General features: G+C 41.6%; 1 protein-coding gene across 2 annotated transcripts in view; it reads left to right on the top strand.

The window, feature by feature from the left end:
• The window catches only part of mon2 (MON2 homolog, regulator of endosome-to-Golgi trafficking), a 95,134-nt gene that overhangs the window by 55,757 nt on the left and 18,808 nt on the right, over positions 1 to 20,569 (top strand). For both annotated transcript variants that reach the window (XM_060914577.1, XM_060914578.1), the window contains exons 12-19: positions 2,027 to 2,232; positions 11,530 to 11,611; positions 11,735 to 11,916; positions 12,007 to 12,119; positions 14,233 to 14,337; positions 14,790 to 14,870; positions 14,948 to 15,021; positions 16,022 to 16,112. In XM_060914577.1, coding sequence (XP_060770560.1) covers positions 2,027 to 2,232; positions 11,530 to 11,611; positions 11,735 to 11,916; positions 12,007 to 12,119; positions 14,233 to 14,337; positions 14,790 to 14,870; positions 14,948 to 15,021; positions 16,022 to 16,112 — 934 coding nt within the window. The remainder of the gene's footprint in view (positions 1 to 2,026; positions 2,233 to 11,529; positions 11,612 to 11,734; positions 11,917 to 12,006; positions 12,120 to 14,232; positions 14,338 to 14,789; positions 14,871 to 14,947; positions 15,022 to 16,021; positions 16,113 to 20,569) is intronic.

Here is a 20,569-nt window from a genome sequence, read left to right on the forward strand (position 1 = left end):
TCTAAAGACTCATCATCGTGCAGAGTTCATGGAGTTTGCTAATGCTAGTAGTGCAAGACCACAACAACAAACTTTAACACAAGTTATGGAACAGCGAGAGAAAATGGTCCAGAAATAACCCACAGGCAGTAAAAATAACAGAGGCTCTTACATTGCTCTTGATGATAACATTGTTGGTTGTTGATAATGTTGGATTTCATCGCTTTCTCAGCATGCTAGAGTCGAGATATGAAATTCCCAGCCGTCACCACATCACACATGCTGTTATACCAAAGACGTTTGACATTGTGAAAAAGCACATTAGCAACCTTTTGCATGACATTTCAGCCTTCAGCTTCACAAGTGATACTTGGACTAGCAGTGTGTGCCCAGTGTGTCTCATCAGTTCAGTCACATACTCTGAATGAAAACAGAAACGGGCTCACAGTTGATCATGCAGAGATGATTCTGTTCATCAAAAATTAACCTGCCTCTCACTTTTCCCCAAAAAAAAGTTTACTCCTTAGAGACAACATCATTGTATGCTGATTTGAAATAGTTTTTCATTTTGTTTAACTGAATGCTGGGCGGCGGCACGGTGGTGTAGTGGTTAGCGCTGTCGCCTCACAGCAAGAAGGTCCGGGTTCGAGCCCCGTGGCCGGCGAGGGCCTTTCTGTGCGGAGTTTGCATGTTCTCCCCATGAATGAGATGAGATGAATGCTGGACACAGTGGTAGCATGGAGACTTTTTTTTTAAATATATATACACAGGATGTTTTGTTTATTTTTGGCTGGAAATGGTCCCCTGTTATGCTTTTTATTTGAGACTCATTATTATTTATATTTTGTTATAACAACCAGAGCACATCTGAAGAAAATAAAACCTGTCTTCCAGTTAATTGCACTTTGATGGTAGTTGTTATTCTGGTATAATCAGACCCAAATTTACTTTGTGAAATGGGTCTGGCCACTCTCCCATTGAAAGAGATTTTCCCCTGGCCCAATAATTATCTGATGTAGGGCAGCCTTTTTTATGAAGACAAATGGAGGAGCACCGTTAAGGCACTTTTCTACACAACCAATGGCTGCCACTGATCATGTCCGTATTAAATTACCTGGACTGTGTGTTTTCTTTCAAAGAACAAACAACTGCACTTGAAGCCTTTGTCAACAAGAAAGACAAGTTTGCTGTATGTCTGACAGGATTTGGTGAAAGTTTAGCGCACCAGCTTAAGTTTGAGTATTGGTCTGGCGATGCCAGGCAAGGTAATTGTTATTTTTAAGGAAGAAATACTGCCTTAAGTAATCGTGTAGGTAATCGGTATTGGCAAGTACACAAATCTAAGTACTCCTACTCTGTCTGAAAAAGGTGGTATGGGTGCATCCCTAGTTTGAATATTACTTTATGCAATGTTGTTTAAAAGTAAATACAAAGCAATTTAAAACAAAAGCAGTACAAAACAAATTTGCAAAAGCAAATACACTAAATCAGAATTAGGGATGGGGATTTATTATTTGATATTCACTGGGAATTATTCACCATTCTTTGAGGATGGACCACCACCACCACCCCCACACACACACACGCACATACACAAATGCTAGCTTCATCTGACAGTGTCTTCACTGTACCTCTCCTTTTATTTTTTATTTATTTATCCCCCCCTGAAAGAGTTCTACACAACTTTGACAGCTTTCTCTGGTTTGTACAGTAGCATCTAATCTCACAATGCTACATCCGTTTTACTGACACCTACAAGTAAAAATATTATGGGAATTATTATGTTGATTAATGGCGGTTGGCATACAGCTTGTAAGTATATTACCGCCACCTTCTGGTGGTAGTAATGTGTTACTTATTACCAGGTGCTGTGGCACTGGTAAAAACAAGGGAAAAGATATTTTTAAGACAAGACGATTGTCACATAAAATATTAAGTTTTTTAGCTTTTAATAATTATCTGAATATCTGAAAATCATGACCCATCCCTAATTAGAATATGTAGCTTTGGATTTTCACTGAGCATCTCTATGGCTCTTCTGTACCAGTCTGGAGATGTTGGATAAAGTGGAACCACCTTCTATCCCTGAGGGCTATGCTATGTCTGTGGCATTTGGTGCTCTACTCGACCTCGTGAGAAGCATCACCTCTGTTATCGAGAAGGAGCTGGCCAAGGAAGAAAAGGAGGCTGCTGCCAGAGAAGAGGTGGAGCTTGGTCTCCCACCACAGAGTGAAGAAATGTCTCAGGAACCACGTAAGCGCTGATCCCTTATGCAAGTCATTTTGAACAAGTATGAAAGCTGTTTAGTCATTTGCTTCAGCTACGGTCACACTATAGCTTGATTGGTTTGCGAATACTTTGCAATGAAAATTTGGGAGCATCACCACCAATTGTGTGATGCACAGCAAATGTTCTCCGAGTTTCAGGAGTTGTTTTTTGGGTGTGTCTCCATCTCGTGAGTGGCCAAAAACGTCACAAAAAATTTTAATGCATGCACTGAAATTTGGTGGCGATGATTTTGCCGGCAAACTAAATGGCAAATACTCGCAGATAGGTTTGGGAATACTTCATGAAGCTCAGGGAAGCATCGCCACCAAACGCCTCATTTTCATCGATAATCATCATCGATAATCATCGCGAGCTGTAGTGTGACCATAGCCTTAATAAAGAATCAGTTTGAGACTTACATTGGTAATCCTGAAACCCGTGGACCCTTGGCAAGGGCAATTGGCTAACCTTTTAAGTGCTGCCTATATTTCCAATCAATCTTTGTCACACAATTACAGAATGACATTTCAGTGTGTCGACTGACCCCATCTTCTGATGTGCCAGAAAGTAACTGGTTTTGTTATCCAAGGACCGGTTATTTCACTGTAAAAACAATTGAGGTTTGAGATGAGACACAAGCTCAAGCACTGGCAACATGCTGGAGACAAATCCTAAAAGAACTAAAATTTAATAGCTATATACAGTTGCAATCAGAAATATTCAAACCCCCGTATAAATTAAGGATTTATAACTTTAAGCTTTTCTGTTGAGCTAGATGTTACTTTAAATTAAGGCTTTATACAGAAAATGAGCAGAGAAAATGTAGTATTTTTATAGTAGCAGGATAGTTTGCTAATATTTACCATATTCAACCCCTATATCATCATTATCTTTTGGCTGCTCCTGATTAGGGGTCGCCACACCAGATCTTTCATCTCCATTGCTCCCTGTCTTCTGCATCCTTCTCTACCACACCTGCCACTTTCATGTCCTCTCTCACCATATCCATGTATCTCTTCTTTGGCCTTCCTCATTTTCGTTTGCCTGGCAGCTCCATCCTCAACATTCTCCTTCCAACATGCTCTGCATCTCTTCTCAGGATGTGCCCATACCATCTCAGTCTCATCTCTCTTAACTTAATTCCCAAGCTCTCCACATGTGCTGTCCCTCTGATGTGCTCGTTCCTTATCCTGTCCAACCTTGTCACTCCCATCGCAAACCTTCACATCCTCAACTCCGCCACCTCCAACTTTGCCTCCTGTCTCTTCATTAAGGGTACGGTCTCCAATCCATACATCATAGCTGGTCTCACTGCTGTCTTATACATCTTATCTTTCACTTTTGCTGAGACTTTCCTATCACAAATGACTCCTGAAATCCTTCTCCAACTGCTCCACCCTGCCTGCACTCGCTTTCTTACCTCACTATCGCAGCCCCCGTTTTCCTGCACAGTTGGACCCAGGTACTTGAATTCACCAACTTTCTTTACGTCTGCTCTTTGCATCTTCCCTACACTCTCATCTCCATTTCATTGATGCACATGTATTCTGTTTTGCTACTGCTCACATTCATTCCTCTTCGTACCAATGCATACCTCCATCTCTCCAAACCCAACTCAACCTCCTTTCTACTTTCACCACATATCACAATATCATCCGCAAGCATCATGTCCTATGGTGACTCTTGCCTCACTTCATCTGTCAAGCTATCCATCACTATGGCAAACAAGAAAGGACTCAAAGCAGATCCTTGATGAAGTCCCACCTTCACCTTGAACCATTCAGTCGTTCCAACTGCACACCTCACTGCCGTTTCACTGTTCTCATACATGTCTTGCACCACTCTGATATACTTCTCATTGACTCCACATTTTCTCATACAATACCATAACTCATCTCTCGGCACTCTATCTTATGCCTTCTCCAGGTCTACAAACACACAATGCAGCTTTCTCTGACCTTCCCTGTACTTCTCCATTAACATTCTTAAAGCAAAAATTGCATCTGACGTGCTCTTCCTTGGCATAAACCCGTACTGCTGTTCACAGATTGCTACCTCTCTTCTCAGTCTCACCTCCAATACCCTTTCTCATAACTTCATGGTGTGGCTCATCAATTTTATCCCTCTGTAATTACTGCAGCTCTGTACATATCCCTTATTCTTGTATATTGGGACTAGCGCACACTTTCTCCATTCATTTGGCATTTTATCATTCTCTAGGATCTTATTAAACAATCTCGGTAGGAACTCCACAGCTGTCTCACCCAGACATCTCCAAGCCTCAATCGGGATACCATCTGGTCCGACTGCTTTCCCAGTCTTCATTCTTTTCATGGCTGCCCTCACCTCATCCTTACTAACCAACTCTGCTTCCTGATTTGCTGTCTCCAATGAATCTGACCTTTTCTCTCTTGGATTCTCCTCATTTAATAGATCCTCAAAGTACTCTTTCCACCTTCTTAATACACTCTCTGTTTATCAGCACATTTCCATCTTTCATCACTCTTACCTGCTGTACATCCCTCGCTTCCCTGTTTCTCTGCCTAGCTAGTCTGTACAGGTCTTTCTCTCCTTCTTTGGTCTCCAGTCTTTCATACAACTCCTGGTATGCATCTGCTTTTGCTTTCCCTACCGCTCTTTTTGCCTTCTGTCTCATCTCTCTGTCTAACCACCTACTTTCCTCATCTCTCTGATCATCCCAATTCTTTTTTGGCTAGCCTCTTCTCTTTTATAATTTCCTGCACTTCTTTGTTCCACCGCCATGTCTCCTTGTCTTCCTTCCTCCTTCCCGATGACCACCCTAGCACCTTCCTTGCTGCCTCTTTTACTAGTACAGCAGTAGTATTCCAATCTTCTGGCAGACTTCCATTACCACTCAATGCTAGTCTCATTTCTTCCCTAAACTCCTTCTGATGATCAATCTCTTTTAGTTTCCACCACTTAATCTTCGGCTCCACTATTTCACGCTTTCTCTATTTCACTTTCAAGCTCATCCTGCACATGACCACTTAATGTTGTCTAGCTACACTCTCCCCTGCCATCACTTTACAGTCTCTAATCTCCTTCAGGTTACCTCTTCTGCAGAGTATGTAGTCCACCTGTGTAGATCTTCCTCCACTCTTAAACGTCACCCTGTGCTGCTCTTTCTTCTCGAAGTATGTATTAACTATTGCCAAATTCATCCTCTTTGAAAAATCAACCACCATTTGCCCTTCCACATTTCTCTCTCTCTTGCACCATATCTGCCCATCACGTTTTCATCTCCTCTGTTTCCCTCACTAACATGTCCGTTGAAATCTGCTCCTATCAGCACTCGCACTTCCCTCGGTATATTTTCTACCACTTCATCCATCTTTTCCCAGGAAGACTCTTTTCTCTTCATTCTCACATCCAACCTGTGGGGTGTATGTGCACACGACATTGATTACCACTCCTTGAATCTCCAACTTCATGCCTATCACTCTATCTGACACCCTCTTCACATCAATCACACTGTTGACCAACTCTCCCCTCAAAACACTACCAACACCATTTCTCTTTCCATCGAAACCAGAATAAAACAACTTGCATCCACCTCCAATGTTCTTGGCCTTGCTTCCCTTCCATCTCGTCTCCTGCACACACACAATGTCCAACTTCCTTCTTTCCATCATACCTGCTAACTCTCTCTCACTGCCAATGTTCCCACATTGTGTTCCTACCCTCAATTCTAAGCTCCTTCCCTTCCATCTTTCACACTCTCTCCTAACACGCCTCCCTCCTCTCTTTCTCCTTCTCCGTTTTGACGCAACAGTAGCATACTTTCCACCGGCACCCTTTTGACCAACAGTATCGGAGGCGGTCATTGTAAACCCAGGCCCCGACCGATCCGGTATGGTATTTCTTTTTTCAATCCGCATGTTAGATTTGGCACGGTTTTACGCCAGAAGCCCTTCCTGACGCAACCCTCTCCAATTTATCCGGGCTTGGGACTGGCACCAAGAGGACGCTTATGGACCCCTAGTGGCTGGATTTTTTTTTTTTTGATTCAACCCCTATATAATATTGCTAATATTAAAACCTACTGCTAGTCTGTATGACCTAGAGTTGGATTAAACGACCCTTGATTTGCTTTAGTTGTGATGTGTTTATATAAACACCACCCAGTTACAGTGCTGCTTGAAAGTTTATGAAACCTTTAGAATTTTCTATATTTATGCATAATTATGACCTAAAACAACATCAGATTTTCAAACAAGTCCTAAAAGTAGATAAAGAGATCTCAGTTAAACAAATGAGACAAAAATATTATACTTGGTCATTTGTTTATTGAGGAAAATGATCCAATATTACATATCTGTGAGTGGCAAAAATATGTGAACCTTTGCTTTCAGTATCTGGTGTGACCCCCTTGTGCAGCAATAACTGCAGCTAAACGTTTCCGGTAAATGTTGATCAGTCCTGCACACCGGCTTGGAGGAGTTTTAGCCCATTCCTCCATACAGAACAGCTTCAACTCTGGGATGTTGGTGGGTTTCCTCACATGAACTGCTCACTTCAGGTCCTTCCACAACATTTCAATTGGATTAAGGTCAGGACTTTGACTTGGCCATTCCAAAACATTAACTTTATTCTTCTTTAACCATTCTTTGGTAGAACAGCTTTGGTGCTTAGGGTGGTCGTCTTGCTGCATGACCCACCTTCTCTTGAGATTCAGTTCATGGACAGATGTCCTGACATTTTCCTTTAGAATTCGCTGGTATAATTCAGAATTCATTGTTCCATCAATGATGGCAAGCTGTCCTGGCCCAGATGCAGCAAAACGGGCCCAAACCATGATACTACTACCACCACCATGTTTCACAGATGGGATAAGGTTCTTATGCTGGAATGCAGTATTTTCCTTTCTCCAAACATAACGCTTCTCATTAAAACCAAAAAGTTCTATTTTGGTCTCATCCTTCCACAAAACATTTTTCCAATAACCTTCTGGTTTGTCCACGTGATCTTTAGCAAACTGCAGATGAGTAGCAGTGTTCTTTTTGGAGAGCAGTGGCTTTCTCCTTGCAACCCTGCCATGCACACCATTGTTGTTCAGTGTTCTCCTGATGGTGGACTCATGAACATTTACATTAGCCAATGTGAGAAAGGCCTTCAGTTGCTTAGAAGTTACCCTGGGGTCCTTTGTGACCTCGCCGACTATTACACGCCTTGCTCTTGGAGTGATCTTTGTTGGTCGACCACTACTGGGGAGGGTAACAATGGTCTTGAATTTCCTCCATTTGTACACAATCTGTTTGACTGTTGATTGGTGAAGTCCAAACTCTTTAGAGATGGTTTTGTAACCTTTTCCAGCCTGATGAGCATCAACAACGCTTTTTCTGAGGTCCTCAGAAATCTCCTTTGTTTGTGCCATGATACACTTCCACAAACGTGTTGTGAAGATCAGACTTTGATAGATCCCTGTTCTTTAAATAAAACAGGGTGCCCACTCACACCTGATTGTCATCCCATTGATTGAAAACCCCTGACTCTAATTTCATCTTCAAGTTAACTGCTCATCCTGGAGGTTCACAAACTTTTGCCACTCACAATAATATTGGATCATTTTCCTCAATAAATAAATTACCAAGTATAATAATTTTTGTCTCATTTGTTTAACTGGGTTCTCTTTATCTACTTTTAAGACTTGTGTGAAAATCTGATGTTGTTTTAGGTCATATTTATGCAAAAATATAGAACATTTTAAAGTGTTCTCAAACTTTCAAGCACCACTGTAGGTGTTACTGATAATGGACTTGTATTGCACCATTTCCATGAGTTCAATAGCATTAGAATCATCCTTTCTTCCAGCTGAATAGCTGAATTATGAAGGACACAGCTCAACATGGCCAAGTCGAAAGGCATATAAAGGCACCGCTGGCAGCCACCACACTACTCATGCTCAAATATTCACATCTATGGGCAATTTATAGTAGCCAGCAACCTAAGTGCATGTCTTTGGACAGTGGGGGAAACTGGAGCACCCGGAGGAAACCCGTGCAGGCACAGGGAGAACATGCAAACTCCACAAAGAAAGGCCCCTGTCGGCCACTGGGTTTGAGCCTGGAACCTTCTTGCTGTGAGCAAGAGTGCTAACCATTGTACCACCGTACTGCCATGTGTTCAAGGTGTGTTCCAATCATGGTGAAGACTAAAGAGCTGTCACAAAGGCTGAGAGAGGAGATAATTTCATTGCACCAAAAGGTCAATGGGTAAATTATAAGATGATTTCCAAGACCTTAAACATTCCTAGAGACATCATAGGAAGTACTGTACAGGAAAAAACTTACAGGATGACCCAATGAAGGCTGGGACAAATGTGTCAGTGGCAACCATAAGATGATCACTTAACCACCAACAACTCCATGGTCAGGCTCCACAATGCATGCCTCTCTTGACCATGTAGCACAAGAATGGTTAACTAGAATATGCTAGAAGGAATTTGGATAGGCCTACAGAGTTCTGGGACACAGATCTATGGAGTGACAGAGCAAAACTGGAACTGTTTAGCCTTATGGATCAGTGGTTTATGTGATGCAAGAAAGGCATGGTTTATGCTCAGAAGAATACAATCCCTATCGTCAAGCATGGTGGTGGTTTAGTGATGATGTGGGGATATTTTTCTGCTGTAGGAAGTGGTAGTCTTGACCATGTGACTGTCATCATGGATTCACAGAAATACCAAGACATTTTGGAAAGGAATGTTATGCGTTTTGTGGTGAACTTGAACCCTGGTTATAATTGGACTCTCCAGCAAGATGGTGATTCCAAGCACACTTCCAAGTTAACCAGAGTTGGTTAAGGAATCAGTCCTGCAATGTCCTGGAGTGGCCTTCTTAGTTTCCAGATTTAGAGCCCAGAGAATACCTTTGGTGGGATTTAAAGAAAGTCATTGCAGCAAGACAGCAATCAAACCTCATTTTGCAAAACAGCTTTTGCATAAGAGTGTAATGGGCAAAGATTCCATGAGAGAGGTGTCAAACTTGTAAGCACTTACCAAACTTACTAGAGGTTATCAAGGCAAAAAGACGCTCTACCAAGTACTGCGGTTGGATGTTGAGTGCACATAGACATTTGTCAAGAGAACTAAGGTTTTTCATTTATGTTAACTTATCAAAATTGCTTGTCTGTATCAGTAAATATTCTTCCTCTGTTTACTAAGACTTGTTAGGGCCCGAGCCCTATGGGCGAAGGCCCTATTGTTCTTGTAAGAGTTCACTATTATTATTATTCTTCCGTCTTCTTCTTCTTCTTCTTCTTCTTCTTCTTCTTCCGTCATCATCTTCTTCTTCTTCTTTATTTTTCTCCGCTGTTGGGCCATTTTCGGGGCGCTTGCCATGGGCGAAAACGCACGAAATTTGGCACCAGTTCCGAGAATTGCCACCGCTACTCAGTACCAGAAGCCCAAACTTGGCCGGGGCTCCGGGCCTCTATAGCGCCCCCTAAGTCGTTGTGATTTTGGCCTCCCGCATTAAGGTGCCTGGGTGCCATGTAGTTTGTAGTAGTGGCATGCCATTTGGTACGCATATGTATCTCACTAAGCCGGACAAAAATGTAATGCCAATGCACTAGCCACGCCCAACAGGAAGTGAGGTAATTTCACTTTTGTGCGAAATGCATGGCCTCGAAGACGGCGCAACTCCTCCTAGACCGTTCATAGGAATGTCACCAAAATTGATACACATCATCTACAGACATGGCTGACAAAAGTTACTAAATACGTTTCACGTAGGATAAACCGTTCAGAAGTTATACGTCAATCAATTTTCGATGCAAAATTTTACATGCTTAAAAATTCATAACAAATCTTCTGATTGCTCAAAACTGCTCATACTTCACACGCGAATCACTCATTGGGCTTCTGACATGTTACCCAATTTCTGTGATATTTCGCCACTGGGGGCGCTATTTTTGGGCAAAAATTCCAATCTTTCCTCAAATTTGGTCACACTTCACGGCCACCCTCTTACTACCTCCCATGTCATGTATACCACATTTTGGAAATTTTCGTCCATGGGGGGCGCTGTTTTTGGCCGACGCAATTGCTCCAAAACGGGTTTCTGGTGAATAATTCCATAATGCTTTTCCTTCACACCACTACCTTGTGATAGTACGTTGCTGTTGTAGACACTTATTTTTCCAACTCATAATCGCTCATGTTCAGCATAGCGCCACCTACTGACATGGGAGAAACCAAAAAATTTATTCTTCAAAAATCAATATCTCATCTTCTATTTTCTCAATCTTGATCAAACTTGAGACGCACACTCTTAACAGGTCAACTGACATATGTGCCAAATTTTGTGAACTTTTGCCACTGGGGGCGCTGTTTTCAGGCAACAATTTATATCTCGGCTTCTGATTGGTCAAACTTGATCAAACTTTACAAAACAACTCTTCATAGGTCCCTTGACATGTATACCAAATTTGGTGAACTTTCACCACTGGGGGCGCTCATTGCGCTGTAGCAGTTGCAGGAGAGGTGTTTACAATCATGAGGCACCAGGAGTATGTTGTTTTGGTTGCCTTAAACACACATGACTTGTGGACCACTGGGGGCGCTCATTGCGCTGTAGCAGTTGCAGGAGAGGTGTTTACAATCATGAGGCACCAGGAGTATGTTGTTTTGGTTGCCTTAAACACACATGACTTGTGAGGAATGTGTAGGCAGTCGGGAGCAAGTGTTGTAGCGTTACATACAGACTAATAGCTGTCTAACAGAAGACAATCCTATGTAGCTATAGCTTGGTGACTGATGAGGTAAATACATTAATTTGGTTGGGAAGCCATGGCATAAAATGTTCTGTCCATGAAAACATCTCAGCGCACCGTGTACTCTGTGTCCGATTCTGTGCTTTGTCGCCATTGTGGGAGTAATGTCTCTTGCCGAAGAAGCTGTGGAAGGTATTTCGCGGGGACGCATGCCCCCGCCCCCCTTGGCCGCTGGCGCGAGGGCCCGTCGAGGCCGCTTGCGGCTTTAATTGTATATTGTTATACATTTTCGTTCAATTCTATACACATTACCATAATACCTTTTAGAGTGAGGGGTGTTGGATTGATTTGATTGATTGATTGATTGATTGATTGATTGATTGATTGATTGATTGATTGATTGATTGATTGATTGCAATATTTCTGATTGCAACTGTTTATTTTAGTGATGTCTATTTACTATACACATCTGACCCACTTGATATACTGAGCTGTGTTATAATATTTGTTTGGAACTAAGGTGCCTTCGTAAATGTGCATTTGTTACAGAACCCCACCAGGTGTGGGAAGAGATGGTGAGTGCGTGCTGGTGTGGTCTACTAGCAGCTCTTTCTCTCTTACTAGATGCAAGGTAAAAGAGGCCTTCTTACAAATACTATTCAGTCAGACTGACTGTACACATATCTCTTATTGAGGAAATATTTTTCTTATATATAAAATATAATGTGTGTGTGTGTGTGTGTGTGTGGTAAAGTACGGATGAGACGGCTACAGAGAATATCCTGAAGGCCGAATTGACTATGGCGTCTTTGTGTGGTCGTCTCGGCCTTGTGACCCCTCGAGATGCATTCATCACTGCTATCTGTAAAGCCTCCCTTCCCCCACACTATGCTCTTACGGTACTCTGCAGCAACGCAGTTAGCCTCTCCAACAAAAGTGAGTCATGAAGTATGGGTTAGTTGGTATTTACATATCGTGGGTGTTTGGGACCTTTTGGAATGCATATGGTGTGTGTGTGTGTTGCAGCATACTCTATTCAAGGCCAGAATGTGCAGATCATTAGTCCTTCCAGTGAGTCTCATCAGCAGGTGGTGGCCGTGGGACAGCCACTGAGTGCACAACCCCAGGGCACTGTGGTGGTAAGACAAAAATACTGCCAAATGCTTATTTCAGTCTTTAATTCCTGTCTATAAAATGCAGAGGGTTGATATTTCGGGAATGTATTCCTCCTTTTTTCACTATAACTTAAAGGGGACATATTATGAAAAACTCAATTTTTCAGTGATCTGTGCACCAGAGTTAATATAATTAACAAAAAACTAAGACTAAAATTAGCAGTGGAAAAAATAATTTCGTTAATTGAAATAAAAAATAAAAATTAATTTAAACAAACTAAATAATAACTACAACAAACAATGCAACACAAATTAAAAGTAAATACAATTGCAGGTAAAATCAGCTTCATTTTTGTTTTGTTTTCCCCCTCAAGACAGTAAGTGCCCAAGTATACTTCTGCAGACCCAGCTTCACGCAATGCGGATCTGGACGCGTGCATGAATGTCTACAAAGTATACATGACTTTGCGAACGTGTCAGCGCACAAGCTGAACATGTGTGCACTACAACTAATGGATCAGTGTATACTGTTTGCTTAGTTTTGCACATGCACAGTCAACGTGTACAGTCCATGCAGTTACAAAATCTGGGTGCGTGCACAGTGCATGGACGGCGTCTGCTGAAATATACTTTGGCCTGGAACAGACGCGCTGCTTTGAACACATTGGTGAGCAATAGGCTCGTCCCACACCATCTTAGAAAGTTAATTTTCTAGCATCCTTTAAGATGACAGATAAGCGGGTGGACAAAATTCCTTGGAAGGGGCTTGAATACTTCACAATTAACTATACCCATTATGCCAACAAATATTGGAAATCAAGAAGGATCAATTCTCACAAGACGGAATTCAAGTTCAAAACATGTTTTGGGCTATTTGCAGTATTTTGGTGTTTGGGTGTGCTGATTTTCATACAGTACACAGATAAAGGACTATCCTATATAATATGTTTTTACATGGTTGCCATTGTCATGATTTTATATGGAAGGAAGGGTGCAGAATAGATTTATTTAAAGGATTATGGCTCTTTTCCACTACCCTTTTTCAGCTCACTTCAGCCCGACACGGCTCGCGTTTCGACTACCAAAAACCAGCACGACTCAGCTCGCTTCAGCCCTGCTTAGCCCCTAAAACTCGCACCGGTTTGGAGTGGGGCTGAAGCGAGCCAAAGCGAGCCGAGTGAGGTTGGGGGCGTGAGCAGACACTCCCCTGTGCACTGATTGGTGAGGAGGAGTGTCCTCACACGCCCACACACGCCCCGCGAGCACGCTGGGATCTGTAAACACCGCAAACCCGGAAGGAGAAGAATTACGAATTACGAGAATTTCTGAAGCCTTATGCGCTCTTGCCAGTATCTGTTGGCGTTGTCGGTGACAACAAGCCACAGCACAAAGACCAGCAACACTAACGACTCCATGTCCTCCATGTTTATTGTTTACTATTCGGGTCGTGAGACTACCGCTTAAAAGCTCACTGATGTCACTGTTTGCGCTGCTTAACGACATCACCTGACGTCCACCCACTTTCGCTAACTCCACCCAATGTGTCCACCCACTTCCAGCCAGCACGGTTCAGCGCGGTTGTAGTCGAAATGCAACTCCAACAGCCCCGCTCAGCAATACTCAGCCCAACTCAGCACGGCACGGCTCAGCCCAACTCAGCCGCGTTTGTAGTGGAAAAGCGGCATTAGAGGACGATGGATGGAGGGAGAGAGGGAGCTTGGTAAAGTTAACATTTGCAGTGTTTCTAGTTTGCTAAATTCCGAATGGCTAACCGCAGACTAACTTTACTGGAGGGATTTCTGCATGAACAAAGAGCATGTTAAGCAAGACATTTCCGCTGTTTTCGTCTAGCTCAAAAATATATTTAAATGTTCTTGTCTACGATAAGTCTCAATGTCATGATGGGTAGGACAACTGACACAAGTCACCAGGATGACAAGCGGACACCATTTATTTACAGTAATTTTAAATTGAGCAATACTATTCAAAATAAGAGTGAGAAGGGTGGTGGGGTGCTTTATCCTTGTGGTATTTTGCCCAAGGTATGTCAGACATTTCATTAAGACCTCAGGGAACTGTGTCAACTTGTGGAAAAGGGGTATAACATGTCACCTTCAAGTGACTCTCTTTGTTTTAGCTCACAGCAAAAAACATCCAGTGTATGCGGACTCTGTTGAATCTAGCTCATTGTCATGGGGCTGTGTTGGGAACCTCTTGGCAGCTAGTGCTTGCTACCCTGCAGGTAATAACAAAACTATTTGCATATGCTTCTCACTAGCCAGTTCTCTTATTGATTTTTGTTTGTTTGCATACAGCTGGTGTGCAAAATCTGGAGCAGATTTTACTATACCTCTTTATTCTCCATCAAAATTTAAAAAACATTTTTATTATTGCCCCATGCTTATTGCAAAATTGGAATGCATTATATGTACACACATGGGCATGTTGTGCTTATGCACACTACAGACAGGTTGTTCATTAACTTCAAGGCATTTGCATGTCATTTAAAAAAAAAAAAACATTATTTATGCAAAAAAAAAACCTGTCTCATTGGCACTAAAACCCATATTTCGGTGCCTCAGGGTTATGAGTCATTGTAACATTGATTTATTACCTTATAACAATGCTGTGATAAGTATACCCGTATATGTTTGTTCAGTACTAATGTTTTCCCTTTTGTTTGTTTTATCTCAGCACTTAGTATGGATTTTGGGTCTGAAGCCAGGGGTCGGTGGAGCGCTGAAGCCTGGGAGAGCAGTGGAGGGTCCCAGCACTGTATGTTTAATTACCTTGAACCAAATCCATCTTTTTACACACAGATAAGCTCCTACCAGCATTTGTTTCTTTCACAGGTTCTAACAACTGCTGTAATGACAGACCTTCCAGTCATCTCCAACATCCTCTCCAGACTCTTTGAAAGCTCCCAGTAAGTTCTGCATCATCTTGCACTTCACTCATAGGATACTCTAGGATCAGTGTTTCCCCTACCATGGTATTGGGGGGTGACCCCGCGCCCCCTCTGAAAGTCTCCCCGACATACATTTGAAGGTCCAAAAAAAAAACCAGGAGTGCAGGCACTAAGACCACATGGAAAGTGCACCTGTTCAAAAATGGGAGTGTGCGCATGCACCTGGACCATGAAGAAGCATCCACCGCTCAAGCTGCCGGTTTCCTGTCCGCTTTGCTCTCTTCTTGTGTGCTCAAACGATTCAAAAGATTTGATTCAAACAATAATTAGCAATGTCAGAACCCCAAGTGGCAAAATTTGGAGGATATACACCTTTTTTTTTTTAAAGTGTGAGTGATTGTCTTCAGACACACTCTGTATAAAGTTAGCTTATGTTATGAATATTCATAGTGAGATCATGTTGGAATATGATATCACTTTGTAAACATCGTTAGCTAGGTAGAGAAAATGAGGTGGGTTTTTTTCATTTTAAATAAACGTTATTTCAAATGAGCACAGTCAGTCTCCTGCTATACTTCTTCACTCAACACATAAATCAAAGTAGTGATGGGTAGTGCAGAGGGCAGTGAAAAATTACACAGAGAAGAAATAAGCTCTCCGACTTTCTAATTGGAGTTGTAAATCAATTAGAACTATAAATGGTTCATATGCCATTTTAATCTCTAAATCACTATAGTATAACACTTTCATTTGTGAAAGTATTTTTATTTGGAAATAATTTCTTTCCTGTAACTGAGTATATTGGGTAAAAATTCTTTGAAAATAAATGTGAAGACTTAAATATGACTCCTTTAACTGTTTGTTCAGGTCCAAATGCTCTGTAATATGAGGAGTCCTGCAGGTGACCATTCTCATCCAGCAGCCCCCCACCCAAACCAGTAAACTTAGGGGAAACACTGGGGATTATTGCTATATTAAATGGTTTTGGTTTTTTTGTTTTGTTTTTTTGCACGTGCAGATACCTGGATGATGTCTCTCTTCATCATCTCATCAATGCCTTGTGTTCCCTGTCCATGGAAGCTATGGAGATGGCTTATGGCAATAACAAGGTGTGTATACAGTGAAGTCTAAAACTCTTAGTTCATAACATGAATAAAAAACAGAATGCAATGATTTGTAAATCCTTTTCAACCTATATTCAATTGAATACAATATAAAGATAAGATATTTAATGTTTAACTTGATCCAAAAAAGTTGGGACAGTGACTTGTTTACCACTGTGTTCCATCACCTTTTCTTTTCACAACACTCAGTAAGCGTTTGGGAACTGAGGACACAAATTGTTGTTTTGAACATCAAACTTTTTTCCCGTTCTTGCTTAATATGTGACTTCAGTTGTTCAATAGTCCAAGGTCTGCATTGTCATATTTTGTGCTTCATAATGTACCACACATTTTCAATGGGGGGGCAGGCAGACCAGTTTAGCACCTGCACTCTTTTACTATGAAGCCACACTGTTGTAACATGCAGAATATGGCTTGCCATTGTCTTGCTGGAATAAGTAGGGACGTCCCTGAAAAAGACATCATCTGGATGGCAGCACATGTTGCTCCAAAATGTGTATGCAGCTTTCAGCATTAATGGGGCCTTCACAGATGTGGAAGTTACCCATGCCATGGGCACTAACATACCCCCATACCATCACAGATGCTGGCTTTTAAACTTTGTGCTGGTAACATTCTGGATAGTCCTTTTTCTCTTTAGCCTGGAGGACACAATGTCCATGATTTACAAAAACAATTTGAAATGTAGACGCGTCAGACCACAGTACACTTTTCTACTTTGCATTAGTCCATCTCAAATGAGCTCAAGCCTAGAGAATTCAGCAGATGTTGTTTATATGACTTTAGCTTTGCATGGTAGATACAACAACAAGCTGTGTTTACCAACAACAGTTTTCTGAAATGTTCCTGAGCCTATGTAGTAATATCCTTTATATCGAATGTCATTTTTAATGCAGGGCTGCCGGAGAGATTGAAATTCATGGGTATCCAATGTTGGTTTTCAGCCTTGTTCCCTACACGCAGGGATTTCTCTAGATTTTCTGAATCTTTTGATGATGATATGAATTGTTGATGGTGAAACCACTAAATTCCTTGGAATTGTACAACCACAAATCAGAAAAAGTTAGGACGGTATGTTGAAATTAAAACAGAAAACAATGATTTGTAAATCATCTTTGACCTCTTTTGCACTCAAAACTGTACAACAACATTATTTGACATTTTACCAATTGAATTTTATTTATTTCCAAAATAAACAGTCCATTTTAATTCTTGCAGCGCATTTCAGAAAAGTTGGGACAGTAAAACATTTATCACTTTTGCCATTCCTTCTCACAACACTTAAAAGATGTTTAGGGACTGAAGACATCAAGTGATGAAGAATTTCAAGTATTATTTCTTCCCATTCTTCCTGCAAGCAGTTCTTAAGGTGTGCGACAATATAGGGTCATTGTCATATTTTTCGTTTCAAATTTCGCCACACATTCTCTGTTGGGGACAGGCACTCACTTCTTCCACAGCCATGCCTTTGTAATGTGTGCAGAATGTGGTTTTGCATTGTCTTGTTGAAATATCCCTGGAAAAGATGTCGTCTTAAAGGCAGCATATGTTGCTCCAAGATCTCAGTGTACTTTTCTGCATTAACGCTGCCATCACAGAAGTGTAAGTTACCTTTGCCAAGGGCACTAACACAACCCCATACCATCACAGACCCTGGCTTTTGGACTTGATGCTGGTAAAAGTCTGGATGGTCCTTTTCATCTTTAGTCTAGAGCACACAGCGTCCATTTATTAAAAAAAAAAAAACTTAGAATAATGATTCATCTGACCACAAAACATGTTTCCACTGTGTGATGGTCCATCCCAGATGCCTCCAAATCCAAAGAAGCCAACAGCGCTTCTGGACAAAGTAAAGTTTTAACTGACATTTATGGATGTAAGTCCATATTGCAGTGCTTGAGAAAGGATTGCTAAAGTAATCCTGAGCCCATGTGGTTATATCTGTTATAGATGAATGATGGTTCTTGATGCAGTGCCATCTGAGGGATCAGAGATTATGGTAGGCATATCAGATGCTCGCTGTCCGTGCTCTGAAAATGAGTGTCTGCATGCACAATTGAAGTTTCCAAATCTGTCATTGCTTAACTCTTGAATACTATCATTAAAAAGCCTATAAATTCTGCTTTCCAAAGAAATTTATTTCGTTAAGATCTGTTGAGTACTTTGGGAGTAACAGCAGGTTGAAGTTGGTACAACAGAGAGTGCACTCTCTGCTCACGGGATGTCGGGAAACTGCCGGTGCTTTTTGAGTCACGGGAAAGCGGTCAGGCTCTCTCTCTTCTGATCAGTTTCCGACTGGATTACTTGTGAATATCAATCAGATAACTTTTACAGGGGTGTTCTGTAGCCCTCACTGTTTCTGATGAAGTATCAGCAAAATTTTCCATCTGCTAGTTTTGATGTTATGATTCACGGGAGACTTTGAAGTGAGTTTTCATAGCTTTACCGACTTCATCTCATCTCATTATCTGTAGCCGCTTTATCCTGTTCTACAGGGTCGCAGGCGAGCTGGAGCCTATCCCAGCTGACTACGGGTGAAAGGCGGGGTACACCCTGGACAAGTCGCCAGGTCATCACAGGGCTGACACATAGACACAGACAACCATTCACACTCATATTCACACCTACGGTCAATTTAGAGTCACCAGTTAACCTAACCTGCATGTCTTTGGACTGTGGGGGAAACCGGAGCACCCGGAGGAAACCCACACGGACACGGGGAGAACATGCAAACTCCGCACAGAAAGGCCCTCGCCGGCCACGGGGCTCGAACCCGGACCTTCTTGCTGTGAGGTGACAGCGCTAACCACTACACCACCGTGCCACCCCGCTTTACCGACTTTTTTTTTTTCAAATAGAACTGATTCATGTAAATAAATGACTATTTTAGAATATAACTAGTTGTTTTAATGAAAAATATTGAGATCTTAGTGGTCGGAATATTTTTAAAAACCGGAAGTCAGAAACACGAGTGTCAATTTCAATTCAGTTAACTGGAATTGTTTATTGGATGTGAATCACACAGTTTTTTCAAGGTTCGCCGTGAAAGCTGTGAATATTGATCGAAATAATCATTTATATTCTTTAATATAAACACTAGTAGGCCCTATTTAGAAATGCAAAGGCCTACAGAGCACAGAGGGTGTTAGAAATAATCTTTTATTATTTTTTTAAATTTTGATAGAGAATAGTAGATGTGAATGACATTCACTGCTTATTTATGCATATTTTATGCATATTTTATGATTGTATTGGTAATTTGTAATTGTAATTAACAATGATTTTTCCTTTGTGATGTATAAATGAGAGCTAACATCAGCTTTATATTGCACAAATAAAGCCATTTAGTGAAACTTGGAGGTGTACCAATTTGACGGTTTTACCTAATTAGCATAATACTTATTAAATACTAATTTGTAAAATTGTTTTTTATTAATTTTTCAAAGTTTGTATTCAGTATGCAACCATCTGTGCGCCTGCCAATTTTCATGTAAATATATTGAAAAAAAAAGTTATTAAGAAAAACTTTTGATCTCATTCATTAATGAGGCCCATTTTGGACCATCCATCCATCCATTATCTGTAACTGCTTATCCTGTGCAGGGTCGCAGGCAAGCTGGAGCCTATCCCAGCTGACTATGGGCGAGAGGCGGGGTACACCCTGGACAAGTCGCCAGGTCATCACAGGGCTGACACATAGACGCAGACAACCATTCACACTCACATTCACACCTGCGCTCAATTTAGAGTCACCAGTTAACCTAACCTGCATGTCTTTGGACTGTGGGGGAAACCGGAGCACCCGGAGGAAACCCACGTGGACACTGGGAGAACATGCCCTCGTTGGCTGCTGGGGTCGAACCCAGGACCTTCTTGCTGTGAAGTGACAGTGCTAACCACTACACCACCATGCTGCCCCATTTTTGGACCATGTTATCCTAATACATAATATTACAGCAGTTTTCTAAAAATTAAGCCTTTTTTTTTCCAAATTTTTTTATTTGTAATATCTCAAGAACGGATAAACATATTTTAATTCTGTAAAAAGCATGTTGTTCTGCATTCAATTCTGAATTCAGTGAGACTAGTTTCAAGCAACTTGGATTGAATTTGAATTTTCACTTGATGTGCCTCATTATGGGTGCTCAGCTTAGGATTGTGTCCTTGCCCTTTAGGCCAAGTTTACATTAGACCATATCTGTCTCGTTTTCTTCGCGGATGCACTGTCCGTTTGCATTAAACCGCCTGGAAATGCCGGGAAACGGGAATCCGCCAGGGTCCACGTATTCAATCCAGATCGTGTCAGCTCCGGTGCTGTGTAAACATTGAGAATACGCGGATACGCTGTGCTGAGGTCTAGCTGGCGTCGTCATTGGACGACGTCACTGTGACATCCACCTTCCTGATTCGCTGGTGTTGGTCATGTGACGCGACTGCTGAAA

This window comes from Neoarius graeffei, chromosome 2 (genome assembly GCF_027579695.1).
Source record: "Neoarius graeffei isolate fNeoGra1 chromosome 2, fNeoGra1.pri, whole genome shotgun sequence".
NCBI lineage: Eukaryota > Metazoa > Chordata > Actinopteri > Siluriformes > Ariidae > Neoarius > Neoarius graeffei.